Genomic DNA, 17,581 nt, shown 5'->3' on the forward strand with positions numbered 1-17,581 from the left:
ATAAATTGGGCTTCAAGGCCTTAAGGCCCAAATTAAATGAAGTTTCGAGATAACAAAAACCAAAAGAAAAGGAAAATTCATAGAAAGCTATTTCGGAAGAAGAAGGAAGAGAGGAGGATAAAAAAGGCAAAAATGGCGTTAAACGTCTTAACATGTGGGCGTGCATCTTCAGCCACGTCTATGACCTTCGCTTCCACCATTAAAGCTTTCGTCAGACCTTCTCTCTCCCTCTCCACCACTCGATCTGCTTACTCTCCATCGAATCTTAACCTCCTTCGTTTCTCCGCTTCTCCTTCATCGTTTTCGTCGCTCCTTCACTGTAAGCGAGGTTTCCACGGTGGTCGTGTTTTGGCAATGGGTTCTTCTGCTCCTGGATCGGTTAATAAGCCAGAGGAAGAGTGGCGTGCGATTCTGTCTCCTGAGCAATTTCGGATTCTGAGGCAGAAAGGCACCGAGTAAGGAGCTTTTGAGTGTTAATTTGTGTTCTTGAATGTGTTCAATTCCGATTCGATTCAGCATCTAGCTTGAGAAATTTTTGTGGGGGTTGTTTGATGATCTGGAGTTAGATTGTAAATGGGGTTTCATTATCGTATAAAAATGCCTTCTTGATTTCAAATTTAGTCTTTGCTTTAGATGGTCATGCATGCATTGGATTAAGGTTCTTCTCATGATGCACAATATATTGCTATGCATAATACATATAGATTATATGATATAGTGATATAGATGTACTGACAGTTATTTGAATCGTTATGCATGTTATTGCATTTATATCTCTCGTAAAAATTGTTGAAAGTTGAGTTCAGTGAGCGTCGTTTGTTGTGGAATTAACTTGCCACGCTGCTCGTAGATGGAACAATCGTAAGTCCTGTTTTCTGAAGATTTAGATGTTCAACAGATTTTCCAAAGTTTTTGACTTTTTCTTCTAACAATTAAACTCTGTTTCTGTTTGTAACTGGTTTTCTCAGTTGCTTATGAACCCTTTTAGGATGTCTCAGGTAGGATTTCTCTGTGTAAACATGACGATGCTCTCCTTAGTCTTGTGTCTTGATTTGGTCTGCCTTTAATGCTGGTCTTTATTGGTTTCTCTAACACTAACAGCAAGAAGCAAAAGAAGTTCAAGTAGAATTGTCTCTATGGTTGAAGTATCATTGACTTGGTTTGAAGAGACAAGTCTCAAGTTCTATAGCATCATAATATTATTCTAACGGTTTTACGCATGTAAATGAAGATATCCAGGAACAGGAGAATACAACAAACTATTCGAAGACGGTATCTACTGTTGTGCAGGATGTGGAACTCCTCTGTACAAATCCGTCACCAAATTCGACTCCGGATGTGGCTGGCCAGCTTTCTTTGACGGCCTTCCCGGTGCTATTAACCGAACCGTAAGATTCTCACAATCAAAGATCATTATTATTATCAGAACTCATGATTTGAGAAACTAATTGCTGAAAACATCTTTTTTAACATAATTTTTTTTTTGTACTCAGGCCGATCCAGATGGGAGAAGAATCGAGATCACATGTGCGGCTTGTGGAGGACATCTCGGTCATGTTTTCAAAGGAGAAGGTTTCCCTACTCCTACCGATGAGCGTCACTGTGTGAATAGCATCTCTCTCAAGTTCACACCTGGGAACCCAACCCTTTGAAGAAATGTTCTTGTGTTGTGTGATGATTCTAAGTTCTATCTCCCTGTCTCTCTCGTTCGGTGTTTTGTCTTGCTTTGTAAAACTAGTGTTTCGTTTCAACGGCTAGTAATAAATAAAGGTCGTTGAATAAAATCTTGAGACTTCGTATATATTAGATTTTACCCAAGCTGGTGAAAATTAATAAAGTTAGCTGGTTCGTAGATACTGAAGAAAAATCAAATTTTATATTCTCAAAAGAAACTTGCAAAAGTAATAGTTTCTAGTACTGTTATTTTGCATGATTGACGAAACATTACAATTTTGATTCACCTAAGTGTGACAATTTTGAATTGTTAATAGCTTTACGATTCCGTTTTTTTTTTTTCTTTCTTCATCATCTTTTGTTTGCTTCTCGTTTTCTCAATCCTCTCATCCTTTTTGCTTTGTGTCAAAGGTATATAACTATATATGATGCATTTACTGATTCGGGTATGAAGTTTATAAAGCGACACAACGATCTGATCTTTTTGTTTTCATTTCTTTCACATTTGTTTGTATATAAATTTTATAAACACTTTACAGTTTACACATGAAGGCCTTGCTTACATATAACGTGTACAACATTTTTTATTTGCGAAAACGTATAACTCAACATTTGACACATGAAGGCCTTGCTTACATATAACGTGTACAACATATTTTTACGAAAACAAATAACTCAACAATTTTCATTTAAAATTATGCGGAATTTAATTTTAGTATACGTGAATCAGTGTGCCTAGCACTCAATATGATAACATAATACTTTATCAATATTTTTTTGTGTATGTTTGTGTCTCAATAACTTTTCATGGCTGAACACGACACATTACGGTTCCAGTGTATAGTCAGATGATTATCTTCAGTTTTCCACAGTTTATTGTTAATAATGAGAATTAGTTTGTTTCGTTTTGTTAAAGGGCCTAATAATGAGAATTAGTTTGTTTCGTTTTGTTAAAGGGCCTAGTAATGAGAATTAGTCTTCCTATTGTCTAGGAAACTACTTTCTCCGCTTTTCTCATTTTCTTGTACGCAGAGATTAATTATCCTAACTCTCTTTGTACTTTTCTTCTATTTAATTTAATGAAAACAACAAAAATAGCAAATCTCTTTGGCTTGGCTTTGAAGAAGGACCGAGTGTAGCATCCGTTGCTAACATATGATCACTTGCCAAACATACTTTTGGTTTCGGTATCACTTTCTAAAAGTGACTAATTAATCCGTGTCTCACTTGTGAAACATTGTATATCTGCCTTTAACGAAAAAAAAATACAAACTTTATAGTTTACATATTTCCTGCTTATTGGTAAATAAAACTGACTGTTAAAGGCATGATTTCCTCAATATATATATGCAATGACTAAGACCTAAACGAAATCACTGGTGAGATTGTTAACCTGATTAGAGGATCTATATGATTGGGACGTTCTTAACGGATATCAAAAGTGCAATCCAAAAAAATCACATGTGTTAAATGAGAAGAATAGATTCATTTCAACGACACTTTCGATCACTTCTCGATTGGGACTTCGTATCTGTCTCCAGAGAGATAGAGATCTCACGGTAGTATTTCACGATTGCCAAAGACTAATCAAGAGTATTAGTTTATCAAAGTTGTTAGTTTCATTTATTATGATGCAATCCAGAGTTCGAGTCTTAATATATAACACCAAATGTGTTGATTCATTTACTTGCCGACAACTTTTTTTTTTTCTTTCTCGAGGGGTCCATTTAGGAGACCAGTTAACATCAATAGTTATTAAGCTTTATAAAGAGACAGGCCACGAAATCAATCCTGCCACTGTCATAAAATAAAGATCAAGGACATTAAACTCACATGCACATGCACTATATGATAGCTCGAGAAAATACTATACAAGTATAAGAAAATTAGTGGACACTACAAAAGACTTAAGAATCCATTCACCGTCCAATTTTTCCTCATGAAATAAGAAAATTAACATAATATAACGATAAAACGGTTGAGTGATTTTGTAGACGCTACCATTAAACGTTAAACGTAATGAACATTTGACGACAAAAAAAAAACATAATGAACATTTACTTTATAAGAAACAACGGCACATTTTTCTTTTTCTTTTGCTGTTTTACCAAATTTAACGACGCTACCAATATTGGAATGTATTTTGTTCCTTTAATATTATCTGACAACTTCCAAGCGGTGATAATTCGTACTTACTATAAATATCTACCAAAATCATACTAATAATATATAGAGTATGCAAAAATGTTAACCTTCTTTCCTCGAAAATGACTAAATTCGATAACAAAAATTCATCTTCCTCCAACAAATATCTATTTCCTCAGTTAAATTCACTTTTCACGCTGGAAATTTTTACATAACTATTAATTTAACATATTTTCATTATTCTGCTTTTTTTTGGTAAAAGATATTCAATTGAAAGCATAACAATAAGTTTTCCAGAAGCTTCAGCTATAATATTTCAGAAATTTGAAACTAGTTGTTCCCATCATTTTAGTTGATTGAGTTTATAACACCATTACATTATATCCCACCGCCGTAGTATTAACTAGGGACTCTATTAACTATGGGTCTGAACGGTAAACATCTTAGCGTAAGAGAGTAGAAAAAGTTTTACCACTTAAAATTTTATTTGCTATTACATGTTTTAATTATTTTTCAGCATTAAAGTTTACACTACATATAATGGTGGTAAACTTTACTCTGATATAATTACCATTCACAGCCTATATATGTTTAGTAAACAAAACATAACATAATCAATTAGTCAGTTTTCAGGCGCATTAGTTAGTTCTCTCAATCGATCATGTTTAATTGCTTCTTAAATCAATAATATATACAATATATTAATTGAGATACAAGTCATTTCCCATTGTGACATATGACCAGGCAACGTACGTAATATTTTGTTATAGGTGCTTTGATATGAAAAAGGTGAGACAATCATATTAAAACAAGACAAACGTCCTATTATCATTTCATGACATGCAGCTGACGTCAGTAATAATAGACTGGTCTTATTTTGTAGACCTTATATGGACGGTTGAATTTCATGGAACGTTTGTTCGTGGAAAAACATCGTCAGTGCTTAACTTTAGTAAGTCGACTGTTTAAACCGCTAAACAGTAAACTTAACTCGACTTCTTCAAAGTTTGGGCAATTTGAGTTAATATGGTCATGCAGTTTTCTGTAAGACAAAATGAAGATGATCTTTTTGAATCTACCTGACGATCTTATGAAACACCCTTTAAATTACTGTGAGTTACAACAATTTTTACAATGCATACATGCATAGAAAGAACTCGAACTTCCCCCAATAAATTAGTAGGGATCGATCTGATTCTCCGCTCCGGAAGATTTCTAATCTTATTTTTTCTTTGGCAACAAGTCTTTCTAATCTATGGTCCACTGAAAAAGTGACGATAAAAACATACTTTAACCCAAAAAGGACAATAATCCCTCCAATCATATTAAAAAGATATTGTATTTTAGTAGAGAAGTTTGGCCAGACTTTGCAACTTGCTAATCACTACCACTTGGTCCACTTGGGATGTCATAATTTTATTATTATGATTCTTTTGTTTAGTGCGACGTCATATTTGTTGTTAAGATTAGTGATTTACTATACCTTCAGTTGGTAAATTGTGTATAGACTATATAGTGAAACTAATACGTGGAACCTAATGATAGAATCAGTAAACAGAAAAAGTAAAACACACATCAATTTAAATGGCGGACTTCGAGTTTTATAAGGTCAAGAATACCTTATAAGTAATTAAGCGAAAATTTATAAACAGTTAAAAAGTTCATCTGTCAATAATTTGTAGACTGAGAAAATATTGAAAATAAAGCACAATTCCACAAAATTCTACAATTAATAGGAACTTGTATACTTGTGTGGAACAATTCGTTATTCAGTTATTCTGCATTTTTTCCACGTCACTAATCAATCGAAATTTAATAATTATCAAAACTTGTATCATGATCTCTATCTAGCTTGGTCACGAAACAAAAGATCTATCTATCTGTGAAGGAGCATTACTGTATTATGATTGGATTCTCGTGCGTTCACGTGTTTCATGCAACAAGGACTGCTAAACTTGTATTTTTTTTTCATCAAAAGTAAATAAATAAATAAATTGTATTTTGCTTTTACCTCCGGAATATCACTGTTTTTTTTTCCGATTAAAGACTTAAAGTCTACTTTTGCAAGAATAAATTAAATAGTATGTTATTGGGAAGTGGGATTAATGTTGAAATACGTGATAACTCGAAAAAACGTGATACAGAAAATACAGTTTTATACTCTGCTGCTGAGATGGAAGAAAATACCCTGATCTATGAATATCTCGATAACTTAGAGTAGTCTCAAATTCTCAACTTAGCTCTTTGTTCAGTATACCTCTCTCTTTTCTAGAATTTGATTGTTTTTTATAAATAAATTAATTTTTATAATCAATTTGTAGTTAAAACTCAAAACTCGACGTAAAAAAAAAAACTCAAAACCTGTTGCTAAATTGAGAACAGGTGTTTAAGATTGTGAATGATATTATGGAGGGATTGTCTTACCTATATAACTTCACTTTTTTACCGATCTTTCATTGAGATTTAATTGAGTAATGATCTGTTAGATCAAGATATGATTCCAATTTGCTTCAAAAAAAAAAGATATGATTCCAAAAAAGCGGTGGAGGACTAGTTGTGGATGAGTCGTTCTGTTTGTCGAAGATGCTACCACACTTACAACTTATTTGGAAATTCGATAAGTGAGTTAGTCAAAATATCACTTATCAAAGAAGATTAGTTGGATGGTAAAAATTTATATTATTTTTTATTATATATAAAAAAAATATATGATCCCAAAAATCTTAGATTAGTGCTATGAAAGACCTGAGATGGACTGAGTGATCGGAACTTGGTAAACCACCCAGTCTTTAAATAAAAGTTTTAATAAAAAAATAAAAAAATGTGATTTTCCTTAATATTTTTATTGTGGAGCGACCACATGTCTGAAGAAATGGGCTATCTCATTGATAATTCCGTTGATTTAGTGATAGGAGCATATGTAATGTTCTATTAGTAGAAAAATTATGAAGGACAATTGAATATATAAAAGAGTAGGTTAATCTTGATCCACATAACAAATTTTCAATATGTAAGTATGCATGTTTCCGAGAAGCACAAAGATAAATAGAGTGGAGTTCTTAACATTTTCCCAAAAAAATAAATAAATAGAGTGGAGAGAAACATGATAACATGTAAATTTCTTTACCACACATTTTTCTTAATTATTTTCTTTTTCTTAATTATGAATAATTTAAGTCTTGAGCTGAGCATACCCTGTTGAGGAATCCTACCTCTGCTTATTATATGAATATATAAGCTCGCGCTCAATTAATTTAATACAAAAATATGGATAGACAAGCTAAATTTTAATGGATATATATAGAATAAAAGATAAATCCAAGTATATAAGTGAAATACTTTTTTTGCAGGTTCTGATTTTGTTTAATATTGAGGTTAATGTAATATGCATTTATTTTCTTATAACTCATGAGAAAGTGATACAGAAACTTTTTCATAAAGACAAAACTGTCTCACAAATTATAAGAAGTTGATATTTTTCTTCAAATCCAGTTCGAAAAATTTATCCTTCTTGCTCTAATTAATATAAATTCCGAAACTGATGCAATTTATTTCTAAGAAAAAAAATTGTAAGTTATAGTGCTACACACATTCATTAGAAAAGGATGAACTAATTTTTTTTTATGCAAACAAACAAAAAAAAATTATAAGTTATACTATAATAGTTTATATTATCTTTTTGGAATCTCAAAAAAAAATCACCTTTCTTTGGCAAAAAAAAAAAAAAAAAGAAAAGACTACCTTTTACGTTTAACGGGACAAATGGAGAGCAGACACACCTAAAAAAACAAAGCTGGCTTAAGACCAAAATTATTATGGGCCCTAAATTTTATTTTTTGGAATGGTGTTCATTTTTTGAAAAATTCATTTTTTTTCAAAACAAAAATATGTTGCTAAATTAAAATGATAAAAAAAAAATGGTTCTAAACAAAGATGCGTTGATGAATTACACTGATGAAAACGAGTTTAAAGATCTTTCGACAAAGACTTGAGTTCTATTTGATGAATTAAACTGATGAAAATTAAATAAGATTAATAATTGTTCTAAATATTTTATTTTGAAATTATGATTTTTATCCTTAATTAAATATGTATAGGAAATCCATATTATATAATGGATTTGTGTTATTTTAAAACAGTATATTTTAATACGGTTTAAATATTTAATGTTTTATTACATATTTTTATTATTATTATCATATATATATATATATTCACGTCTTCATACTTAAATTTTTCAAAAAAGCGTTTCCATGTTTTAAAACATTTCACTTCCACATATCCAACCTAAACATTTCCAATGATGGTATCTCATATTAGAAAAAAAATTACGGATCGATTTCTCAAATAGTGGAGAAACTTTGAAAAACTTTTAGATGAATTCTTCATTATTTAAAATATCACGTTTAATATTATTATTTTTCTTCTTTTAAGATAAGATATCCATATGTTTAGAACCAGAAAAATCGTGCACCCATATCTAAATATATATAAATATTATACTACCAACAAAATCAACACACTACTACCTCACTTGATCCACCATTTTTTGCTTTGATAGGATGAAATATCCATTTTTTTTTTCTCTTTTTTTCCTTGAGAAGATCTCTACCTCTCGCTCTCCATCTCTATTTTTTTGTTTCAGCTAAATTTCTGTCTTTATCCTTGCTGTCAATCAGATCTAAATCAACGTATGAATTGTGATGATATTATTTTTTTATTGTTTTCGTCCTACTTAGGAATATTGGCGTCACTTCATAGACAAAAAAAAAAGAAAAGAAAAGAAATAGTACCTTTTAATGTGTATTTATACCCCCACCACCTACTAATCAACTCTCCATTTTACTCTGAAGACCTCGAAACACACGACCATCTCTCCGTCGCCTTCATAGCGTCTTAATCGTTATCATGGCAATGACGGCAACATCGGCGGTTCCATCAGCTGGATCTGTAAAACACGATGATGAGTGGCGTGCGGTTTTGTCTCCTGAGCAATTTAGAGTTCTCAGGGAAAAGGGCACAGAGTAAGCAAGCTCTCTACATACATCTAGCTTAAGCTTCTTAAGTTCTATTTTCATTGCATGTTTCTCAAAAATACTATGATTACCGAAATGTTGTAGATGTCTTGATATTAGTCTTAGTTTTGGTCCAATACTTATCAGACGAACAAAAAGTCACTATAACATGATAGTTAATTATTGCCCGGCTCAATAATACGGCAAACAACATATTACGAAGTATGTTTTCTATGTTTAATATATATCTTTCTAATAAACGATAAACTAATATTGTATAGATAAATTTTGTAAATATGATCACTTTTTTTCTAAGACATTTCCTCATGATTGTTGTAATGTTTTGTGATTTAGGCCACGAGGCAAAGGAGAGTACACAAAATTATTCGACGAAGGAACCTATTCGTGTGCTGGTTGCGCAACTCCTCTTTATAAGTCCACCACCAAGTTCGACTCTGGTTGTGGCTGGCCTGCCTTCTTCGACGCTATTCCCGGTGCTATTAAACAAACTGTACGTTAATTAAAGTACATTCTTATGATTTTTTTGCATCTTATTTTAGAAGATTTGTTGATAAATTAAATGAAAATATATGTTTTATATCAGCCGGAGGCAGATGGGAGAAGAATGGAAATCACATGCGCAAAATGTGATGGGCATTTAGGTCATGTTTTCAAAGGAGAAGGTTTTCCAACGGCGACCAATGAGCGTCACTGCGTCAACAGTGTTTCTCTCAAGTTTTCTTCCGAAACTTCTTCCTGATAAATCAATATAGTCTCCATATATTGTTTGGACCAATTCATATCCTTCAGGAAAATTCAAAAATCGTGTCTGCTCGTTTGATATTGTTATGTTCCTACTTCCTAGTCATGTGTGTTGCTCCCGTGATTGTTGCTGTCCTTTGTATGCTCTTTCTTTATTATTGTATTTTCTGTTTCGCTTATGCAACTATGCAAGTCCTATATAATAAAGTTTGGCTTTCTTTAATCATATCCCTATTTAATAGTTTAATAGGTATGATTGCACACACACAAAAAAAAAATTGATTAATGCGTTCGTGGGTCAACTTCATTAAAGGGGTTTTCTTTCGTTTGTTTATTTCTCTTAAACGTTATTATCTGCACGTTGTACCTCGTGGTTTTGCAAATTTCCTAATAATGAAAACAGTAAAAGTTCCACATTTTGGTGGGCAGGGTATATTGATTTTTCAACATCGATACTACTACTAATTATATAACGTGACGAGATATCAATTCTGAAGAAGTAAATCTTCTCGTAAAAGGTTACGCAAATGTGGTTACTAGAATATATATTTCAATGCTATTGTGATTTAAAAGAGTAAGTTTTTTTTTTTTTTTGCATTCAAGTCCAACAGTTCCCACACCAAATCGATCATGTTCATTTATGTGTGTAGTCAGGGGTCTTATTTAAATCCTTTATCATAATTTTCTGTGTAAGATATATCGTGAAACTTCACATAAATGTTCGGTTGGAGGGGAGGAACAACATGGTTTCAATTATACTATAGTAACCGTATGAATATCGGTTTATAGAAACCGTGTGATATAGTGTATATGAATCGATTATAAACCGTTTAAACTGGATAAATCGATTGTGTACATTGTCCATAAACTGTAGCATAAACGATCATTTGTATATATAATTCTAATTTTATCAGATTGTGCTTTAATCTGATAAATTCTAATTTTAAAATTATAAAAACACCCAAACGAGAGTATATATTTGATTATTGAATCATTGTCGTTTTAATATACGTACAAAAGCATTTAAAACATGAAAGAAGTAGATATAGTATTTTATTTACGCTTAGCCCAACTTGTCTGAATCTTACCCTGACCTGATATGTGTTTGGTCAACCAATGCTCCCAATTGGTTACATTTTCTTTTTAATTTGTTCTAAAAATGATAAAGTTATAGGAAAAAAAAACATGCATTTTAATATGTTGATCATTAATAAGACATACACAAATTTTAGAATCCCTAAAAACGACCCCAAAACGAACCCGGGACCGGCAATAGAGGGAACTAGGCAACTAGCCATGCTTCATAAGCTTTAGAAGCTCCACAGCTTCTTTTAATCTTCTCTCACTCTTTTCTTTTCCACTCTGACCCTTAGCGTTCCTGAAAATCACAAACAATATCTTAGATTATGTCACCTTTTGATTCATACTTTCTTATTTGGAATCTATCCTTATGCAATAGAGTAAACATTCAAATAATCTCAGACAACAAAAACGAGGGAAAAAACAAACTAACCGTTTCTCCATGTTTGCCTTACGGGTTAGCTCCTCAACTAAGGCATGTAACCGCTTTACCAATGCAGGAAGCTTTCGAACTGCTTCTACGCCTTTCTGGCTATTGCATATCTTCTTCAGAACATCTGATGCAATGAAATATGCTTCTTCTTTGTTCCTGAATTAAAAAAAAAAAAGAAAAACAGCAACGAAAGGGTGAGAAAATGATGGAAAATTCAATTCTTAAAGAGAAAGATTCTATAACTAAATGAAGAGACCTGAGTAGTTCCCAGAAGATTGTCTGGATGGATCCTTTCGTCTCGATAAGCTCATCTGCCATTTGTGGATAACGAGCAAGGTGACTTAAAGTTGAAAGTGCATGTTTTGAAACTTCTTGATCAGGGATGCTTCTGCTTGCAGACCGAATCAGTGTTAGCAACTTGTCTATAGCTCCCGCTGCCACGAGCTCTTCACAGCATTTGTCAGAGTATTTTGTTGCCGAATCTGTAGAGAAAAACATGTGAACAATTCCTCGGTAGTAAGCGTTACAGTCCATTCAGGCATTCACATGATTTTGTAATTAAAGGGAATCTGATAAAAACTCACCCAATATCTCACAAATGTGAAGAATGTTGTGGACCTTTTTCATGCTCAGTAGTTCTGAAAGCGCAGAAAGAAGCTTGTTTATAAGCCGTTTCTTGTCATCTACGTTTGCTGCAGAAGTCTGCATTCTTATTCTCAGATCTAGAACTTGAGCTTTTGAGGCTTTGCGTGTGAGATAACCTCTCCAGTGTGCCTTGATAGAATCAAATGGTGGAAAAAGAGAAAAATCTTAGCCAATAATGGCACGAAGAAACTTCAAAATTCTCAAAGAAAGCTAAATATTAGTGAAAGTGAAGAAGGACAAAAGATGAAAAGTAGCTTTGGTTATATCTTACTTGAATCATGACAATGTAGTGTCTTTCCATAGAAGTTCTTCGCCTGGCAAACAAACCTCGAATATGCCTCTGTATTAACACTGCTGATGTTCTTCTCACATTCTGTGAATGGACTAATCTCCACCAACGCTGCAGTTTAATGACGGAATTTAGCAGTTTGTTCATCCCAACGCTGTGTTGTGGAAGTATTGAAACGCCATTGTCGAGTTGTGAAGAGAGACTAGAAGTTCCTGTGATAATTCAATTTTAAAAACCATATGTATGTTAAGCAACCAATAGTTCATACAGGAAAAAGTATATGTAATCAGCTAAATTTAAGGTACTGAAGAAATGGCTTAAGCACCTTGAATCCTGCTTCGAACAATTTGTCCCCTAACGAACCGTTGAATCTCCATGGCTGCTCGTTTATACCGATGAAATGACATCATGCAGTTAAATTTTCGGATTGCAGTCTGTATGCATATGGTTGCTTCTCTCTGAAGATAAAACTTCCTTCTCGCCAACCAACCACGGAAGTGTCTCTGCAATTAGTTACAAGAAGTTCATAAAGCAGGGGTAGAGCACACATAGAAGCAGCAATCAGAAACACAGAATCTCGCTGTGGCTTTATGTAAGAATAGTTTAAAATCAAGGTACATCGAAAAGAAAGGCTAATGATCGACAGGAACAAGAAATATCGTGGCAGACAGAAAGAAGTGACAAAGAAGAATGATGGGGCAAATTGGGACAAGCAGAGGGTAACAGAAGAGATACAACGGTTTTTTCTATACATGGACTTTAATGATCAATGGAGAACTTAATAGTGGCCAGTACATAAGCAGAACATCGGACGGCCTGAATGAACTTACTTGAATAAGTATGGAAGAAAACTTGTATGTCCAATTCATCCTGCGTGTGATCCACCTTCGAACATAGGATTGGATGATGATAGAAGAGCTAACTTTTTCTTTATAGCTCCTCCAAGCTAGCTGAATTTTGAGTGCTGCTTTAAGCTCATGATGAAGGTTGCTCTGATGTGGAGTGCACATATCAGAAGTGGTTAAAAGCGCCTGATGCCTCCTTACAGCTTTTTGAATGACCGAAACAGATTTCCTCAACTTGATAAACCGACTTCGTTCAACAATGAATTTGACATATCTCGCGACAGGTTTTAAGTTGGCCGATCTTTCTGCAGCAATAGCAAAACTTTCACCAGGGAGTAACTTGTTATTCTGTCAACGGCAATGAATTCTCGCAAACAGATAATTACCTGATAGATGTAAAGTAACTTCCTCAACAGTTAATTTCTCAAGAACTTCTATATGTTTCACTAACAACCATGTCCGGACAGCAGCTTGTAAGTACAGGATTGCACACATCTTCTTACTAAACTTGCGGCGTGCATGAAGTCCCTTCAGATTCGCTTGTATGACCACTGCTGCACCTTCTGTAAGCAAGAGCCAAGAGGCAAGTCAAAAATACTGGATAGATTCCAATATTCAATACTCTATCTACCAAGAAACAGAAAGTAGATAAATAATCGTTGAATCAAATATAACGATACAATCTAGTACTGTGCCATCTATAATGGTAAGATCATAAAAAGGTGATGGTTGCCAAAAGCAAGCTTATACTGTAAAAGTTGAGAAGAGTAGAAACAGAAGTTTAATCACCTCGTTGAAAATCCGTAGTGCATTTGCTAGACAAGGAGTCTTGCAAAGTATGGCTACTAGCCTTTCTAACAGAATTTTGGTTTTGGTTGGCCATATCCTGCCACCAGGCTTTGATTGCCTGGAAACTTTTGGTAGCATCTACAAGTAGCATCACACTTTTAACAATTAATACCAACGATACATGTATATTATCACCAAGCATGCTTGCTTTATACAACCAGTTGTAAGAAGCTGAAAACTCTATATGAAACTAAGGTGGCAACTATGAGAAACCATAAAAATAAAAGGAAATCAAAGACTGCAAACCACTAAAGGCATCTAACTAAACAGATCTAGCTCCTCAATTCAAAGCTCATATACTTTAGGGAAAGTAAGAAAGTGATAAATGGGAACCTTCTTCGTTTTCTCTATCTGGTTCCTCATTTCTAACTGCTTCAGAGCTGCTGCAACTGATGCGCGAAAATCTCTTCTCCTGAGCTTGACATCTAGAGCACAGCAACTTATGAAAGTTCAGTTGCTCCTGAGAAAAGAACGAATTTTTAAGACAACCTGTCAATGTAAAAGCTGACTTCCAAGGAAAGCCATATTTTGTTGGTAATGATAATACCATATTCTCCTTGACGATCAGCTTTGATGATAGGAAAGCCAACAGTATAATCACACTTTGGTTGCTAACTACTGCATTATGTTCCAGTAGGTCACCAATTTGTAGAACCTACAGAGATCAACATTGTTGTCAAAAAATTGATAGCACTAACGTGACGCCATACATACAGAATATGTTAACCTAAATGAAGCAAACCATTTATTGCAAAAGAATAAAAAAAACACCTTACTGTAACTCATTTTTCATATCTCTAATAATCTTTTTTGCTTCAGGATAAACATAAGAAGAACTGAGACATTCACAGGCTGAATATTATTACCTCAGGAAAACTTCCCAAAAGTGCTGTCAACTTTTGTGACAAAATGAAATTTTGAACTGCATCATTGTAATTGGTATTGGCCATCACTGATTGAGGGCCTTGTTGACCACCAGGATCCTGGATATAAGTATTTATTCAGAAAATATAGCACGGGCTGTATCATAAGATACATGAAGAGAAAGGACCTAAGTAAATTTCACTGCAATGAGACTGACTTTGAGATAAGAACATTCGGACATACCTCTTTGTGAAGACAAGGACAGCAGACTTCTCGACGAAAATAGTAGTCAAGCAAGTACCATATCCCCTTTCCATCAACCAATGATGCAAAGCTTTCTAAGTTGAAGTCATACTTCCTGGTAATTGACTGAGTCAAGAATGCAAAACATGCAAGTATTTGACATGGTTAGACATGCAGAACATTGGCAAAGAAAGCACCCACAACTTGGGTGAGAAACAAAAATCCTAAGAAGATCATAGTAAGGACAGTAATACGAATACGCAGATATAATAAGGTACCTGGATCCAGTTCAAGAGCATTTCCAGAGGAGTACTAGGCATGGTAATTTGATTATTCTGTAAAGAAACCCAAAAGGGAAATAATTGAAGAGAGACAAAATAGTGTACTAGACAAGTTTCACCATTAAAGCTTTGATTAAGAGATTTCTATTAAACTACATATAGATACAAAATAACCAATGATAGCCAGAAATTGGAAAGAATTATCAGAACGAAAGGAAATCAATTCATCCTTAGCAGTTACCTGTTCGAACCCCTGGATTTTGAAGATTTCCTCAGTCAAGAGTCTCCCATTGATCAGAAGTGGCAGCTGCCCAGTTCAAAAAGCACACATAACCAATGTAAACCAGAAGACACGTGCAATCCACCAAAAATGGACAAAACAAAACAAGAGACACTCACCTGCAATTGTACAAAAATGTTCCACAGCAGTGAAATCGTGAGCTCTCTGTCGCCATCAGCAACATCTTCTCCAGTTATTATCATCCCTTCATCATCTTTCAACGAAACACCAGCATCCTTCAGATACTGAAGTGCAATTCTACAATTGGCCAGGTTCTTCTTTCGATTGTCACATGGAACTACCATTTTCTGTTTGATCAAAAAACTCATACATAAAATCCCTCCCTAAATAAGAGATAAATGGAAGTTCTTAGTTAAAAATCAATTGAAAAGACAAACCGTGAGAATGGATGGATCATGAAGAAGTAGTTGAATGGCTCTGCAGAGCCGTACGCCATCTTGGAGGTCACCAAACAAGTCTCTCACTCTAAATTCATATTCAACTACAGGAGTCTGTAAGAGCCATTTTAGTTATCGAAGTGAGCGAAACATCATATACTTAGCTATCTAGATCTAATATAAGACATTGCATTGACTCTTAAAAAATATTACCTGCTGATAAGGTATTTTGTACCCTATAATCACTAGATGCGCAAGGAGATTCCCTTCTCCATGCATTACATCAGCGGACAAGATTTCTATTCAAAACAGAAGATGAAAAATTAGCCGCAATAAACACCGCAAAGGCAAGAAAAATGACAACTAAATAGCAAAATCTGAGAAAATACCACATATAATTTGATGGCTAGACTTTATGCTAGATTTCTCTGAAAACATGAGGGGTGAGCCACCATCTATCCCATCAATCCCATACTTAAGTGCAAGGCAGCTTTGAGATTTAGCTCTGTCGATTACAAGGACGAGCAACAGAATCCTCTTCAAAATCACGGTTCCAAGGGCTTCATAATACCCTGGTCTGTATAAACCCTCAACCATTTTGTTATAGGCATAGGCTCTAGAAAGGCCATCATGGGAGAAAAACTGCTTATTAATAACCATCTTCAAGAATGCCATTTCTTGATCTGAGTTAACTTCACTGTCAGACAAAAAGGAATCACCGCCAAAGATGACATATAACCCTAAACGGAGCCAAACTTGGTTATAGCACATCAGTGCCTTGATGGCTTTCTCCTTCAGTCCAAAATCAGTTACAAGAGGGCATTGTGGTTTCATTTTTATCCTCCCTTCATCGATATTCTGAAACAAAAACAATAAGATTGAACCAAGTTAACTCTCCTAGATAAATAAAACAACCCAAGAAACAGTATAAGATCAATGTCCAAGACAACACAAAGTCATATGCATAAACAACAAAAGTTCAGATTTGCTTACCTTGCTAACACGGGTCATCACATCAAATATCTCCTTGCAGCTTCCCGAACTCAAGTGAAATTGCATTCTTTCCTTCAAATCATCTAAGCTACACACATCTCTTAGAGATTCCTTCAGTGTGGAATACTTGGAGCCAGTCAAGCATGAGCCAATTTCTGATCCTTTCTCGCCACACCAACCTAAATTCCTCAACCTTTTGGGGCTTCTCCACATTGTATCCACTCCTACAGATTTACTCTTTCGTAAAGCCTCGCTACTATCTCTCTTCGCCTGACCTAAGTGTCCTAAGCTACTAACACCAGAGTCACCCTTGAACGGATCGCAACCGCAATTTTCAGGGTTTTCAAACAGGAAATTGAGCCACACAGTGAGTGATTTAGCAAGAGATCTAAGACTCTTCTCTTTCCTCAACTCAGCCTTGTGCGAAGATTGCGATTGCTGAAGTTCGAATGCCTTAAGCCGTGCGACCTTAGACCGAGATGCATGAGACGGAACGATGGAAGGACGACGGAAGCTAGAAGACGAAGACTTTGGGGTTTGCTTGGATGCAGTGAAGAACTGCGGATACGGAGAGTTACTGAATTTCGAATTTACAACGGAGGAACGCCGGGAAGGCGTTTTGAAGTTAGAAATGTCCGTGAATAACGATGACGGCGGATTACGCGGCGGCGCAGGTGAAGTGCACGGTGGTTCGTTTTCATCCATCGGTGAAGGAACGAGATTCGCTAGACAGAGAGAGAGAAAGAGACGTTCAAAAATAGCCCCAGAGTTTTTGAATTTGAAAA

General features: G+C 34.6%; 3 protein-coding genes across 5 annotated transcripts; 2 read left to right on the plus strand and 1 right to left on the minus strand.

Moving 5' to 3' along the window:
- The first annotated feature begins 85 nt into the window (after positions 1 to 85).
- On the plus strand, positions 86 to 1,852 carry LOC18028949 (peptide methionine sulfoxide reductase B2, chloroplastic). 2 transcript variants are annotated; one of them, XM_006413663.2, is made up of 3 exons: positions 86 to 455; positions 1,232 to 1,388; positions 1,494 to 1,852. In XM_006413663.2, the coding sequence occupies exons 1-3, from the start codon at positions 133 to 135 to the stop codon at positions 1,650 to 1,652; spliced, it is 639 nt and encodes a 212-aa protein (XP_006413726.1). In that variant the 5' UTR covers positions 86 to 132; the 3' UTR covers positions 1,653 to 1,852. The 2 variants fall into 2 exon arrangements, with proteins under 2 accessions (XP_006413726.1, XP_024004430.1); XM_024148662.1 differs by having other exon boundaries at positions 1,504 to 1,608.
- Positions 1,853 to 8,627: 6,775 nt separating this feature from the next.
- LOC18028950 (peptide methionine sulfoxide reductase B9) lies at positions 8,628 to 9,822 on the plus strand. Its single transcript, XM_006413664.2, has 3 exons — positions 8,628 to 8,843; positions 9,189 to 9,345; positions 9,439 to 9,822. The coding sequence occupies exons 1-3, from the start codon at positions 8,728 to 8,730 to the stop codon at positions 9,592 to 9,594; spliced, it is 429 nt and encodes a 142-aa protein (XP_006413727.1). The 5' UTR covers positions 8,628 to 8,727; the 3' UTR covers positions 9,595 to 9,822.
- Positions 9,823 to 10,656: 834 nt separating this feature from the next.
- On the minus strand, positions 10,657 to 17,549 carry LOC18028951 (abnormal spindle-like microcephaly-associated protein homolog). Of its 2 annotated transcripts, none has more exons than XM_024149392.1 (20): positions 16,797 to 17,549; positions 16,193 to 16,661; positions 16,017 to 16,102; positions 15,804 to 15,917; positions 15,525 to 15,713; positions 15,367 to 15,432; positions 15,123 to 15,179; positions 14,845 to 14,970; positions 14,604 to 14,720; positions 14,285 to 14,392; positions 14,071 to 14,197; positions 13,678 to 13,815; positions 13,275 to 13,448; positions 12,874 to 13,193; positions 12,369 to 12,546; positions 12,026 to 12,255; positions 11,694 to 11,883; positions 11,366 to 11,591; positions 11,110 to 11,265; positions 10,657 to 10,974 (listed from the first exon to the last, which is right to left on the minus strand). In XM_024149392.1, the coding sequence occupies exons 1-20, from the start codon at positions 17,499 to 17,501 to the stop codon at positions 10,887 to 10,889; spliced, it is 3,864 nt and encodes a 1,287-aa protein (XP_024005160.1). In that variant the 5' UTR covers positions 17,502 to 17,549; the 3' UTR covers positions 10,657 to 10,886. The 2 variants fall into 2 exon arrangements, with proteins under 2 accessions (XP_024005160.1, XP_024005159.1); XM_024149391.1 differs by having other exon boundaries at positions 13,275 to 13,451.
- Between the last annotated feature and the right edge of the window lie 32 nt (positions 17,550 to 17,581).

The sequence above is a fragment of the Eutrema salsugineum genome, unplaced genomic scaffold (assembly GCF_000478725.1).
Source record: "Eutrema salsugineum unplaced genomic scaffold, Eutsalg1_0 scaffold_1, whole genome shotgun sequence".
NCBI classification, from domain to species: Eukaryota; Viridiplantae; Streptophyta; class Magnoliopsida; order Brassicales; family Brassicaceae; genus Eutrema; species Eutrema salsugineum.

What these genes read in the sequence shown, in the direction of transcription:
- LOC18028949 (XM_006413663.2), top strand. Translation starts at nt 133, where the DNA reads ATGGCGTTAAACGTCTTAACATGTGGGCGTGCATCTTCAGCCACGTCT. An exon ending in CTGAGGCAGAAAGGCACCGA is followed by an intron (nt 456 to 1,231) that starts GTAAGGAGCTTT and finishes ATGTAAATGAAG; the next exon opens with ATATCCAGGAACAGGAGAAT. An exon ending in CCGGTGCTATTAACCGAACC is followed by an intron (nt 1,389 to 1,493) that starts GTAAGATTCTCA and finishes TTTTGTACTCAG; the next exon opens with GCCGATCCAGATGGGAGAAG.
- LOC18028950 (XM_006413664.2), top strand. Translation starts at nt 8,728, where the DNA reads ATGGCAATGACGGCAACATCGGCGGTTCCATCAGCTGGATCTGTAAAA. An exon ending in CTCAGGGAAAAGGGCACAGA is followed by an intron (nt 8,844 to 9,188) that starts GTAAGCAAGCTC and finishes TTTGTGATTTAG; the next exon opens with GCCACGAGGCAAAGGAGAGT. An exon ending in CCGGTGCTATTAAACAAACT is followed by an intron (nt 9,346 to 9,438) that starts GTACGTTAATTA and finishes GTTTTATATCAG; the next exon opens with CCGGAGGCAGATGGGAGAAG.
- LOC18028951 (XM_024149391.1), bottom strand. Translation starts at nt 17,501, where the DNA reads ATGGATGAAAACGAACCACCGTGCACTTCACCTGCGCCGCCGCGTAAT. An exon ending in ATCTTCTGGGAACTACTCAG is followed by an intron (nt 11,266 to 11,365) that starts GTCTCTTCATTT and finishes TTTTTAATTCAG; the next exon opens with GAACAAAGAAGAAGCATATT. An exon ending in AAGGCAAACATGGAGAAACG is followed by an intron (nt 10,975 to 11,109) that starts GTTAGTTTGTTT and finishes TGTGATTTTCAG; the next exon opens with GAACGCTAAGGGTCAGAGTG.